This window comes from Colletotrichum chrysophilum, assembly GCF_026319265.1.
Source record: "Colletotrichum chrysophilum strain AFK26 chromosome Unknown scaffold_1, whole genome shotgun sequence".
Taxonomy (NCBI): Eukaryota; Fungi; Ascomycota; class Sordariomycetes; order Glomerellales; family Glomerellaceae; genus Colletotrichum; species Colletotrichum chrysophilum.
In genome coordinates, this window is record NW_026517288.1 from 271219 (window position 1) to 284821 (window position 13603).

General features: G+C 54.3%; 5 protein-coding genes across 5 annotated transcripts; 3 read left to right on the top strand and 2 right to left on the bottom strand.

Moving 5' to 3' along the window:
• Nucleotides 1-314: 314 nt before the first annotated feature.
• Nucleotides 315-2214, top strand: COL26b_000064 (uncharacterized protein; the record flags this gene model as incomplete). The annotated part of the gene is made up of 3 exons (XM_053173039.1): nt 315-338; nt 402-1978; nt 2025-2214. The coding sequence occupies 3 exons, from the start codon at nt 315-317 to the stop codon at nt 2212-2214; spliced, it is 1791 nt and encodes a 596-aa protein (XP_053042745.1).
• A 2882-nt stretch (nt 2215-5096) lies between these two features.
• On the bottom strand, nt 5097-6071 carry COL26b_000065 (uncharacterized protein; the record flags this gene model as incomplete). The annotated part of the gene is made up of 2 exons (XM_053173040.1): nt 5097-5388; nt 5443-6071. The coding sequence occupies 2 exons, from the start codon at nt 6069-6071 to the stop codon at nt 5097-5099; spliced, it is 921 nt and encodes a 306-aa protein (XP_053042746.1).
• A 1276-nt stretch (nt 6072-7347) lies between these two features.
• Nucleotides 7348-8369, bottom strand: COL26b_000066 (uncharacterized protein; the record flags this gene model as incomplete). Its single annotated transcript, XM_053173041.1, is given in 3 exon segments — nt 7348-7665; nt 7733-7952; nt 7972-8369. The coding sequence occupies 3 exon segments, from the start codon at nt 8367-8369 to the stop codon at nt 7348-7350; spliced, it is 936 nt and encodes a 311-aa protein (XP_053042747.1).
• Nucleotides 8370-11313: 2944 nt separating this feature from the next.
• COL26b_000067 (uncharacterized protein) lies at nt 11314-11673 on the top strand (the record flags this gene model as incomplete). The annotated part of the gene is made up of 2 exons (XM_053173042.1): nt 11314-11348; nt 11484-11673. The coding sequence occupies 2 exons, from the start codon at nt 11314-11316 to the stop codon at nt 11671-11673; spliced, it is 225 nt and encodes a 74-aa protein (XP_053042748.1).
• Nucleotides 11674-11884: 211 nt separating this feature from the next.
• CBS1 (Cytochrome B translational activator protein cbs1, mitochondrial) lies at nt 11885-13069 on the top strand (the record flags this gene model as incomplete). Its single annotated transcript, XM_053173043.1, has 2 exons — nt 11885-11911; nt 12413-13069. The coding sequence occupies 2 exons, from the start codon at nt 11885-11887 to the stop codon at nt 13067-13069; spliced, it is 684 nt and encodes a 227-aa protein (XP_053042749.1).
• Nucleotides 13070-13603: the final 534 nt, after the last annotated feature.

A 13603-nucleotide genomic window follows, 5' to 3' on the forward strand; every position in this document is an offset into this window, starting at 1 on the left:
CAAACTTTCTTCCCACTTCGTCAGCGGGCAGGTGCTGGGTTGCACCTTCTCCTTGTGCCAGCAATTCCTCCGAACAATTTCATCCAATATCTACCTTTCCAACGTCCATCTTCTTTTTGCATGAACCGACCAGCATCTACCAATTCACATCTGCCCACCGAACGGATCTTTCGGACACCATGGGGACTCAAGCGCAAATCGCCTTCTATTCCTCGGTCGCTCTGAGAGCTGTGTCGTACGTCTTTCTTCGATGGGTGAGCTTTCCAAATGCCTTCATTATAAAATTGCTTTTGAAATCGATTGCTGACCATTGGATGCACCTGCAGTTTCCAGGACCAGTAAGTTCCACTTATTATCGGCAAGCTCCCCTGGCTTGGCAGAGTATGCTGATCATTATTTAGGCGGCTGTTCCTCTGAGCATTTACACATTGTTTGTTGTGTATGTGCCTTCATTCATTTCGGGCTATTTCTCAGAGCCCAAGTATGACGTCGTGGAAGACGATGTCGATGTCTCGGTGAAGGAGGCTTTGGTGCAAGACGAGAACGAAGACGGCCAAGATGAACAAGTCGTCGCTGAAGAGATCCGAATTGAGGAGACCATCGTCGTGAAGGCAAGGTCACGACCTTGGGTTACTCTTCTGGCCGGCTCACCCAGCCCGAGCAGCCCTATCTTGTCAATCTTGACGTTCCTCATCAACGCTGTGCTGATTGCCATGACCACCGACTTCTTGTTTCGCGTTCGGCAGTATCACCCGGTCGAGGACCTCTCATTCGTGCGCCTGGGCTATGTTTCCCCCTCGGAAGCCAAGTTCGTCTTGCGCGAGCCTGACCAAGCCAAGATGCCGGTAACCATCGAGATTCACATCAAGGACCCTCAGCCTCCTTTCGACAACCCCCTATGGCAGATTGGTGGCGGCTTGAGGTACACCGACAATACCACTGACTTCACAGCTACTCTGACCGTCCCCTTGAAGCATTCGCAACAGAGAATCTACGAGTGGAGGACTTCAAACAACCACAGCGGAGAGTTCGTCGCTCCTCCCAAGCCGGGTCAGATGTCAGCTTTTGCCGACAACAAGTTCACTTTCCTCTCGACTTCGTGCATCCTTCCTCGTTTCCCATACAACCCTCTCGAGCATCCTTTGGCCATCCCAGGAATGCGCCACCTCGCCAACATCTTGCCAAAGCTGCAGGCCCAGTTCATGCTGTTCCTCGGTGACTTCATCTACATCGACGTTCCCAAGCGACAGGGAAAGCATGAGGAAGACTACCGTCAGAAGTACCGCCACGTGTATGCTTCCCCCGATTGGGCTCCAGTTGGACAGAACCTTAGCTGGATTCACGTCCTTGATGACCACGAAATTGGAAACGATTGGGACCTGAACACCACTGGTGTCTACCGGGCCGCCATTGAGCCTTGGCACCACTACCAGGAGCTCGCCAATCCCCCTCCTGCTCGCGTTGCGGGCACTACTAACCTGCGCAGAGAGGGTGCAACGTATTTTGACTTCGTGCAAGGCCCGGCTTCTTTCTTCTTGCTCGACACCCGCTCTTACCGATCCACCAACTCCTTGCCTTTCGATCATCCGGAAAAGACCATGTTGGGCGCCCAGCAGCTGGAGGACTTTATTGACTGGCTAAACCGTCCTGAGCCTAAGGGCGTCAAGTGGAAGATTGTCGCCTCTTCGATTCCTCTCACCAAGAATTGGCCAGTCAACACTCGGGATACCTGGGGTGGTTTCCTTGTCGAGAGACGCAAGGTACTGGAGGCAATGTGGGATGCTGGAGCACGGGGCGTCGGTGTCGTGGTTGTGTCCGGTGACCGGCATGAATTCGCAGCCACCAAGTTCCCTCCACCAGCCGGCGGAAGGTGGCCTGAGACGGCTGCCGCCTACGAGTTCTCCTGCAGTCCTCTCAATCAATTCGCTTCGCCATTGCCGACTTACAGACAGTACGATGATGAGGACGTAGCTCTGAAGTAAGTGTCAAAATGTTTCGCTCATTACTTTGACTAATTGCCCTAGGTACGTTCACTCTGGCAACTCCAAGTTCGGCTCTCTTACTATCGAGAACTTGGCCGAGGGCACGCAAAGCAGCTTGAAGTACAGCTTGTTCGTCGATGGCGAGGAGACTTGGAACACGATGATCTTGGCACCTCCTGTTGTCGGTGGCGACACGTCGTCTTCCTTTTGGAGTAAGCTGAAGGGCAATTAGACGCCTAGAATACTCAAGTTTTGGTTGGCAGTTGATCGAGCATAGATAGAGAATGAAATTCAGAATGGTTCCAAAAGCAAGTCGATTGAGAACCAGACTCGACCTTAATGAGAATCAAGCGCCGTGGGTGGAATTGAACTGCTGTTGATGGAGGTGAAAGCGCAAGCGCTCTGCCCACTGACACGCTGAACTGCCATAGAGATGACAAAACATCTCAGTACATCCCGCCGAACGACGGTGGGAGAGAGTAGAGGAAGGTGTAAGCGATGGTTACAGTTGCCCGCTCAAGTTTAGGAGTGATGCGGCCCCAGCGTGATGACAAATGCGAGCGCTTGCGCTTGCGCTTTAACTTCCCACTCACTGCCGCTGTCAAACCCGGCAGGTACAAGCCGTTTGCATGGCGGAAATCCAGTCTCATGGCGACCTGTCTTCCTCTCATCGAATTTCTTATGCCTGTCTGACAGCAGTTTACCGAGGGTTTGCGATGGCAGACGACGCCGCGGGGATGTCAACTCCTTACGGTGGAACTTACAAACGGCCCCTGAGGACGAGAACACGTTCGGGATGGTATGTAAGACACGTTATTGGCCCTATGAGAATTCGCAATTGAACCAGATTCAGTCTTCCATGCCGGAGTAGAAAGCGGAAGTGTGAGTGGGAGTTGATCCTTGGCAGATGTTGAATCAAGTGGCTGACTGCCGAAGAAGGCGATGGGGCCCGTCCCAGATGTCGAAATTGCGAGTTCCGAGGAGACGGATGCGCATGGGGCGTCAAAGTCTCCTTTCACCCGTCGCGAGCGCTTACCCTTTCTGCTGAAGACGAAGCCAGTCTGCTCGACGTTGAACAGCAGAGGCGGGCCGATAACACAGAACAAGCAGATGCGGACGAGCCACATCAAGTACGTTTCGTCTTTTGCTAGCACCCTTTCAAAAGTGCTTTACACCTATTCACATACTTTATCAATAGTTCGTCGATGACACGAACGACATCGTAGAATTCTTCGAGGGTGATTGCGTGACACCATCGTCACCAATCTCTGACGTCGACGACCCTGTTGTCACCCACGAAGCCGAATCGCAAACTGACGCAGAGTCACACACAATACCTTTTGTAGAATCGACAACTCCAGATGATCAGAACTTGGATCAAGGCTCATGGAAAGCGGCAGAAGAGGCCCCTGGACTAACCGCGCACGCGCAACAACAGATTCTGCCCCTCATCACGGCATACACTGGCGCACACCAAGCCCCAGCGTTGCATGCCGAAACGGTCGTATCGTACACGGCGCCCTTTTCTCTAGGCCAAGCAATATTCTCAGATGCAGCACCACTGCCAGATCTCGACTTACCCGTATCCAAGGCCGAGCAAGCTCACCTCATGACGGCTTACCTTCGTGAAACCGGCACGTGGTGTGAAACTACCGATTCTGAAAAGCACTTTACCGTCAAAAGCATTCACTCCATGATGGAGTCTAGGGCGTTCGTAGCTGCCGCTCAAGCCCTTTCTTCACGCCAGGTCGACACACTGAGAGGCAGGCAAAGACAGACTGCCTTGGAGTTGTATCAGTACACCATCCGACTTTTGATTTATCAAGATCCGTCGGAAGCCGACACCTCCATCTTGGCGACATGTACGCTCCTGTGTGTATACGAGATGATGGCTTCCAGTGTCTCGGAATGGAGACGCCACCTGAACGTATGTGGTTCTCGAGAACCATTTGACATCTGCTAAAGCTCGTCCAGGGATGCGCCGGGCTACTGAAAAGCCGTAACTGGAAAGGATGCAGTAAAGGAATCATCAAATCATGTTTTTGGGCTTTTGCCAGAATCGGTACGTGGCTCTGTGACCTCCACCAAGCCACAATGCTTACAGTTCGAAAGACATCTGGGCAGCCTTCATCATTGGGCAAACGACTTTGCTTTCTACCACATGTTGGGTTGAGAACGATTCTATTCCGGCAGTATCCGCAGCTGCCGCTGTGAGCGGCGACATTGACGATTATTGCAACCTGGCCATATTGATATTCGCCAAGATCATCAACCTGATTGCTCACAACCCACCCTCGCCCAGGATTTCGGCGGCTCATAGAGTGACCATGACTGAAGATCTGTGGAAAGATTTGAGTATTTGGTGGAAGTTTCGACCAAGAGATGTATGTCCGCTTTTGAGGGAAGAGCCTCGAGGGAGTGGGAACCCATTTCCCACTGTAGTATTCACTACGTCGGCCGCAAGTAAGTTTCGGTTCATCATTGCGGATTTGATGCTTGAAGCTGACATTGATGAGTATGTGGAAACACATTCTTCCATGCAGGCTCGATTCTCTTACTCGAGACTGGTCTTGTCAGTTCAAGTTCGACAGAAAAGGAGCTGGTTTGTTCAGCCCCCTCCCCGTGTTTTAATCCGTTGGGCGTTACGGACTGACCCCCTTTAGTCTGATCCGATATGGCATGCTAGGGAATTGGGCGGGTTATCAATCTCAAATGACTCCCAGTAAGTTGACACACGGATACTCGGTGACCAAGGCTGAAGTCTCATGAAATAGCGCCAACTGGGTGAACCACTTACAGCCCCTTTTCATCGCGGGCCGGGCACTTGCCAAAACCTCCCGCTGGGGAGGACCTCTGCTGGAAACACAGCCAGCTGACACTTACGACGACTGTTTTGGAAATGGCGAGGAGTACGCCTTGGAGAAACTGGCATTGCTAAAGCAACTGGCCAGAATCGAGAAGGAAACAGGTTGGAAGACATCCGACAGATCTGCAGAGTTGCGAAGGCTCTGGGGGTTCGCATGATGAGATTCGATTCAAAGCCAATCACTCCTAACAACAGCGTGTGTGCCATCAGTACATACATAGGAGAGGAGATCCGAACCACAGGTGGCATCAATATGGCCGTTGTCCCCAAATCCAAAAGTAATCCAGCCCAACCTGAACACCCCTCTCGTCCACGTCTCTCCTGATGTCCCTCTCGATCCGACTGATATCTCCCGAATCCTTGATCGTCTCGGCGCCGCCGTCCTGTATCACCGCCGCCAGCGACGGCCTGACAAGCTTCTGAATGGCAGCGGTCGCGTTCTCCTGCAACCCCTTGTCCGCAGCCCACGAGCTCCAGATCTTCTGCTCGCAATTCTGCAGCCCGGCGTTTTCGAACTTTTGGGAGAGGCCAGAGGGCATACTGTCGGTTCATCAGCGAGACAGCTCCTCAACCGCAGGAGGGGACACAACTTACAAAGGATCCCTCCCGATCCGCGCGCCATGCCTCATGATCGCCCACCACCACTCGTCGTACGCCTTGCTCGGCGGATACGCCCGGATGAACAGGTCCGCCGTGTCCTCCCACAACACCCAGCCCCCGGGCCGAACCAGCTCGACCAGGTTCCCCACCGCGACGTCCCAGTCGTCCGTCTTCAGCCCCAGCGCCAGCAGCCGCACATGCACGAGGTCGAACGTGCCCCGCGCGTCCTCGGGGAAGCGCTCCAGCACGTCGTGGACGCGAAAATCAAGGCTCGGCTGTTGCGGCCGGAGCGGCGGCGACACCGGCGGCGGGGGGATCGGCGGCGTCGGCGGGCGCGGGGGGAACTTGAGCGGGTCGATGTCGAAGCCGACCAGCTCCGCGCGCGGGGGCAGGATCTCTGTTAGGGACGCCAGCCAGACGCCGCTTCCTGTCGCGACGTCGGCGACGCGGGGGCGCTCTTTCGAGAGGATGTGCTTGAGGATTTGGGGGGGCAGGAGGTCGCCCGTGAGGGGGGTCCAGAGGTTGAAGTGGTTGAAGGCGAGGCGCTCGAGCTCGGCGTCGAGGTCGCCGCGGTTGAGGTTGTAGATCGTGTCTGTCCAGGAGGACGGCGCTTCTTCAGCCATCTTTTGGCGCTTCGATCGCCGAGGTGTGCTCGCTCTGTTTTGGTGTATCGTGTGAAGGGGTCTGGTAGCTTTGGATCACTCTGAATGACACGTTGGGTGACATGAAGAAGACAGCGTTGCTTTGAGACGATAGTCGGATCTTTAAGAGCTCACAGACGGGGTGGTTGCTGATGACGAAACCCCCCTCCTGCCGACGCGACCGAACCTACTATTCCCCCTCCATCCATTCTGTGGTATAGCATGTAGGTTCGCGGAAGTTCCATGGCCAAGAGATGTCATGGTTGGATAGCTCATGCGCACGAGACCAGGCACTCCCTGGGGCGCTCGAGCTTCCAAGGACCCGGGCCTCCACGCAGCTCAGCCCCCTTTCTTACATCGGACGACAACTGCGCGTGACTTTGACGTTTCCCTTCATTCTTAGGCACAACGTCAAACGAACAGGAGTTGTGGAATTGAGTTCATGTGAAGGAGCTTGAGGTCTGAGCTGTGGGCTTGTGTAACGATGAAATGTTCGAGGAGTTCGTATGCAGAAGTTTCTTCGGGCCCTGGAACCGACTGCGTTCCTTTGGATGAGAATGAGCTATGATTAGACAAGATGACATTGCAATGCGGCGAGCTCTGGTAGTAACACGAAGGGTTTGCTCACATTCGAACTATCTCAAGTCAATAACGCTAGGAATGTCTTATTTGCACGGACAATTCTGAGGTTTACTTGTTGAAGAACATCCATCGACTAAAGAAACAACCTCATTGTAATCAAACATTCTAGCTCAACAATTTGCCTACTCATCACGGTTAGTCATCCAGGAAATTCTACCCATCCAGTTCTTGTCACCTACATTTTTTATAAAGCTCATTTGAGAAAAGTTCCTCGAAAGCTCTGTCTTCTGGGGAGTGCTGGATGTTTGAGGAAGACCACGTACCACTGGCACATCATCTGGAGCAGGCATATTTTGCCGGCTTGGAGCTGCCTGACAAACCTGCGGAGGCGACGACGGAGCAGACACTGGCGGATATCCATCTCCCCTGTACAAAGCGTCAGGCATCATAGATACCATAGTATCTGGCGCATTGAATTCATCTTGTCTTCTCGTTCTGCTGTTGGATCGAGAAGGCCGAGCATGCGCGTCACGCTGACTGGGTTGCTTATTGATGTTAAGCGGTTTGACCTGTGTTGAAGTCAGTTACGGGCTCCCCTGAATCTCAAGCCAAATGAAAACAACTCACCGTCATGGCTATCCTAGTTGCCGAGTCAGGGGATGCTAGCAATGAAGCATCATTCTGTGCAAATGGTCTGTGATGGTCTTGAGCAGGCTCCCAATGCCTTCCGCTCTGCAAGGCCTCTCCGGGAGGAGGCGAACTGCGACTCCGTCTCAAATTGTCGGAACCCTGGCGGCGACTCACTCTTCCTCTCGGCGGCGAGCCAGGGCTCTCTGAGACTTCCTGCACGGTCGACCGGACCCTCGGAGGCTGGCTTGATGAGCGAGGAGGATGATACATCGTAATCGGTGTGTTCTGGATACTGGAATTGTAACCGCTCGTGAGAGGTGGGTATCGGTTTGCACGGCCGGGAGACGGTTGGCGGTTGCGAGATCTGTGTTGTGACGGGGGCATGTCCCTCGGTCCGTCAGGCATGGGTCTTGATTGATGGCGTCGTACACCATCTTGATGGGCCTGTTGTTGGGGTTGGTGCTGAGCTTGCGGTTGGAAGGCCTTGTAATGACGCACAGGTTCTGGTTGTACTGGGTATGGATGAGGTTGTTGTTGTGGAAGGGGCTGCTGTTGTCCAAGTGGCTGTTGTTGTGTTGGAAATTGCTGAGAATAAAGCGGTTGGAAACTCTGAGGATGAATGGGTTGCTGAATTGGTTGCTCTTGAGAAGGCTGCGACTGGCGCAATAACCGCTCATCCCGCTGTCTAATCTGTTCTTGCTGATGATTCCGCTGCGCCTGTCCCGGGAGCGGCGTCGGCGGCTTCGTCTGCTCCTCCAACTTACACATCCTCTTCTCCATATCCTCGCCCCAGCCGGGCGGTTCCGGCGCCACGTCCCGCCCCGACCGGCCCTTCAGGAACGTGCCGCGGCAGTAGCAGACCATGAGACCCAGCAGCCAGAGGCCCATGAAGACGCTCGCGACGCCCACGAGCCCGAGGTTCACCGCGCGGGGCATGACCTTGGGCGGGCTGTTGACGCTGTAGCTGAGGGTGACGATCATGAAGATGAGGAGCCAGAGGATCATGGCGCCGGGGAGTAAGAAGAGGGTGCTGTCGGAGATGAACTTGTCTGGATCTTCGTATGCCATCTTGGCGGGTGGAGGTGGACTTGGGTGATGTGAGGGGGTTTTCGAGAGGACAGAGAGACCGTAAGGTTGGGATGTCGAGTTGTTATCTGGATGATCTGCCGGACTTTGGAAGATATAGAATGGGTACCTGCCATCATGGAACTCTTAAGCACAGAAGAAGCGAAGGAACAGGAACAGCGAATATCTTCTAGTAGGCAAAAGACTTTTCTTGAATCTATTTCAAAGTTGCTCCCTCCCGTGGTATTGTACAGAGTGTCTCGTCGCTCATGAAAGTAAACGTAAAACCGCGTGTGTATCTACAAAAGAAGAAGTGAACCCCGGTCTCACACGTTCCCACTGTCGGCATTACTCAGGACGTCGGTACGGTTCGAAGTGAGACCGTGGCCGCCTGGGACTGCGAGGACTGCGAGGGTTCCACATGCTGAAAGAAACCGGCGTAGCAGGCAGCTCGACCGGCTGGTCCGCGCCTATTGACTCTGGGCTATAGTGCTTGAACGTGTACTGCTTGGTAGGCGGACGCTGCTGTACGGCGTACGCCGGCGGTGGAGAGTTGTATCGCGGCAGTGCGACGTCCTGGTCAGAATTGTTCTGGCCGAGTTGCTGCCATGGGCGGGGGAACTTGGCGGAGCCGACCTTTTCGGAGATGGAGCGTCGTTTGAGCCAGAGCAGGCAAGTCAAACCTGCCACGGAGGCGACAGCTGCAACAGTGGTGCCCGCTATCACACCCCCTGATGTGGTCTTTTCCGAATTAGTGGCCGCTGGGGTTTCTGACACTGACGGAGCTGTCGTAGACAGTGTAGGAATCTGCTGGACTCCGGTGGCGGACGGGGTTCTCGACGCCGGAAGCCTCTCGGCAACGGTGGTTGCTGTCTCAGTTGCCTCTGCTGCGGAGGTGTTTGCAAGACTGGAACCAGATGTCGTGGAGACTAAATTGCTCTTTGTTCTCGTCACAATGGTGTTCGTGCTGGTGGTGCTTCTGGTATCTTCGTCCTCATCCAACACGCAGGCAGATCCGCCGCGACATTTGTAACCGAACGGACAACACTGCTTTCCGCATTTCGGTAGAGATTCGCTGAGTTTCGTGGTGTGTATCACGCTGCCTGGATTTTCAACCACGTCTTGCTTGGTGATGTCGCAGGTTATCGTGGTGATGGCGTTGCATGATGCGCCTTTGGGACAGCAAAGGGCCGTGGTGCTGGATGCTAAGACCATGCATGTCGTGTCGCTGGAACAACAGAAGTAGTCGGGAGTTCCATTACCGCAGGCAACATGCCCATCGACGGGGCAGCTGGCGTTGGGCCGTGATGAGTCTCTCTGTGTAAGAGAGAGGGTATCGTGGGGTTGGGATAAGGGTGTAAACTCAAGGCCAGAGGTGAAGTGATTATGGCAGACTAGCCATGCAAAGACACAGACTTTGCGCCAAAGTAGGGTTGAAAACATTATGTAGTAATTTGGAGATGAATGGAATATCAAAAAGACTCAAAAACAAAGGTCCAATGTAGACCTTCGACGGCACAGCTCGAAGAGAAACCGCCACTCGGCGGGATCATGTCCAGAGAAGGGACATGATGGTATATGAACGTCTTCTTCCTTGCAAATGAGAACACCAAAAAGAGAGCTGTTGGTACCAGATGGACAAATCCAGCCAACCGCAACGCAGACTCTGCCGCGATGTTGGGTTTGATGTTCTCTGCGTCGTCTCTGCCCTCTCGTCGCCAGCACGGCCAATGAGAAGAGCCCCCTACGCGCGACACAAACGATGAGCACCAACAAGCAGCAACTCCCAACGTGCAGGAGACGAGACTAAAAAACGGTGGACAGGCATCTGAACCAGAGTGCCGGAACCTCTTGAGTCATGTGAGTGGACGAAGATGCGAAGGAGAGCAGAGTGCCTTGCACTCCTTCTCGTTTTTGGCCTGTTTGCTCTGAGAGATCCTGGTCTTGGGAGATGCCGGGTTGGAGATTCCGGCGCTTGAGGGCAGCAGGGGGGTTTGGGAGATCCCATCCCCTCTCTGCCACGTCCCCGAAATTCGGGTGGCTGTCGTCGCTGTAGAAGTTCCAACAGTCCCAAGTAGTCGGACACGGCGGCTATTTCTGCCACGCGATGGGGGAGCAACAAGAATCCCGCTTGAACGGATTTTCAGGCCCCAATCGGTCTCGGAAGCGGTCTGGAGACGATCAGACACGATGCGGGCGAAGCGAGGCGCACTCTCTTCTCCAGTTGACGACGTGGCGAGCTGTAGGGGAGAAGAGCTCGAGGCACTTGTCAAGTGGGCCGCTGTGAAGTTAGAACTTGGCGGTAGACAGGGCCCATGTTGGAGATGCTTAATGAAAGAAACAGACAAAGCAAGTCCACGTTGTAAGACTATTCGTAAAGTTTCCAGGTTTCTTAGGTTGTACAACGGGCCAAAGGAACACTACAATGAAGCGGGCAGCCAAGAAGATGGAGGACCCACAGCACATGCGTGCGCCTAGGACAACCTCGAATTTAGCGCACCTCAACTCTCTGGGAAGAGAACACCTCCGCTGCCCGGGGGCAACCTTCCCCGCCATGCCCCGAAAACCTCCCGCCTAGCAATCAGTCGATGTCAGTGCAAAACCGAAGCATTTCGGCTCTCTTCACTCTGCCTATGCCATATCTCGACGGATAAGTGGGGGCATCATGTGCCTGAGGTGGAGGATGCCCCTCCAAACACACCACGACATGAGCCTCCCCCAGGAAAAGACTACCTAAGTAAAGTAGACATCCCTCCCTCCACCCGATGCCGACTCAGATCCGTCGCATTTCTCAAACAAATACAAACGTCGACTTTCAATATCCCGGCCCCTACCTCATCCCCCGCCGCCTCCGAACTTGCTCCAACTCTGCCCATAATCACATCCACTTCGGCGCGATCAGAGTTCTACCTGGCAGCAACCCTTCCACCGATCCCCCACGATAACAATGTCGTTCAGACAAATCGGCTTACGAGCCGGAAGGTATGGGATTTCCCAATTGCCAGCAACGGCGAAAAAAACAAAATGCCATTCTCTATTCTGCATTTCTCTCTTCAATTGGCGTTGCGAATGACACGTGAAAGTCGAAAGTGGTCTCACATTGAAGCTTGTTCGTAGTAGTCTCGCGCGTCCTGCGTTGAGCGCCGCACCGCGCCTCCGTGTGAACGCCGCCTCAAGACAGCTTTCCGCAACCACCGCTGCCCGGCGTGTTGTTTACGAGAACAAGATTGCCAAGGTCAAGACCACCAAGCCCGGCATCGAGTTCGAAGTTGGGCGCAACAGCCGAGCACGCCGGACGACACTGTAAGTTGGCTTTCTCGCCGTCCCGCCCCCAGCGCCGACAGCTCGATGAAGCAGCAATGCACCAGTCTGAGATTCACCGCTGACTGCGTGACTTTTCCGATGCAGCCCGCACTTTTGGTTGAGGTATGTTGGTTCTCGGCCCGTCAGAGTTGCGGCCCGTTGATGAAGTATAAAGGGACAACTGCCGATGCAGCCAATGCGTGAACCAGGACACCATGCAGAGAAACTTCGATACCTTCGCTGTACGTCACTTATCTCTCTCTCTCTCTCACTCACTCAACTCAAAATCATCCCAACTGAACCTTGAGATGGCAGATCAATGAGGACATTCAACCTTTGAAAATCGAGCGTGACAATAAGGGACTGAAAATCAAGTGTACGTCTCCATCATTCTCCAGTGAACTCACCAAGATGACGCTGAGACGCCAAGGGGGCAGGGAACCAAGATAACCACGAGAGCTTTTACAACTGGGATTTTCTGAACCATTACCTATACCGTAACAGCCGTCCACTGGAGGACATCAAGTAAGCGTCGTCCTCACCTTCAAGAGAAGAATCGTCCTGCTGACGGTCCAGGTTTAAATACGGGATCCAACAAAATCACCAAGACCCTCCCACAATCCAATACAACGAGCTTTTCCCAGAGAAAGACTCCGGTATCGCCAAGTTGACAAACACGATTGTAAGCCAATCCTTTCACTTTGTGTAGGAAGCCAGTAGCTGAAGTGGAACAACCACGATAGCGTGAGCGTGGCTTCGCCTTCGTCGACGGCGTCCCTTTCGACACGCCCAGCGCCACGAAGGAAGTCCTGGAGAGAATCGCCTTCATCCGCGAGACGCACTACGGCGGCTTCTACGACTTCATCCCCGACATGGCCATGGCCGACACGGCCTACACCAACATCGCCCTGCCGGCGCACACCGACACCACCTACTTCACCGACCCCGCCGGCCTGCAAGCCTTCCACATGCTCTCCCACGAGGCCCCGCCAGGCAGCGAGCCCTCCGCCGACGGCGAACTAGGCGGCAAGTCGCTCCTCGTGGACGGCTTCCACGCCGCAAACGTCCTCAAGCAGGAGGACGAGAAAGCTTTCGACATCCTCACCAGGTTGCGCCTGCCCTGGCACGCCAGCGGCAACGAGGGCATCACCATCTCGCCCGACAGGTTGTACCCCGTGCTCGAGCTCCATCCCCTCTCGGGGAAGGTGCACCGGGTGCGGTGGAACAACGACGACCGCGGCGTCGTGCCCTTTACGAAGGATATCGCCCCGGAGGAGTGGTACGCGGCAGCCCGCAAGTGGAACGAGATTCTCAAGCGGCCCGACATGGAGTTTTGGACACAGCTCACGCCGGGCAGAGTGTTGAGTAAGTGTGCTCCTCGCAGGTGGAAAATGCTCTAGCTGTGACCGTGCTTTGCTGACTTTTGTGTGTTTCCTTCAGTCTTTGACAATTGGCGCGTGATGCATGGACGGAGTGCTTTTGAAGGAAGAAGACGCATCTGTGGTGGTTACAGTAAGTTTTGCCCTTCGAGCGATCAGAATGAAAAATGTTCCTCTGACTTGCGCCAGTCTGCCGAGACGATTTCATTTCACGCTGGAGAAACACAAACTTCCCTCGCCAACAAATCTTGGACAGGGTTGCCGGATAAGCAAACGCATACTGAGCATTGCATGGCGAGTGACAGTTGCATCAGGGAAAGAGTGCATATAAAGGCGAAAGGCGAAAGCATTGGCATGAGAGACGCAGACACATAGGTCAAAGGCATTAATATGAGCCCTTCACGAAGATGGCGGGCCAGGCGGGCTGGACCTTGAAAGACAGAACTTAGAAGCGCGCCAGTCGAGTTGAAGCGGGGATCGTTTTAGCCCCGATGGCCCCGCGATTCAGGCCCCTCCGTCCCAGCATCTGCCCGCGGTAGAATCAACTTTAGCATG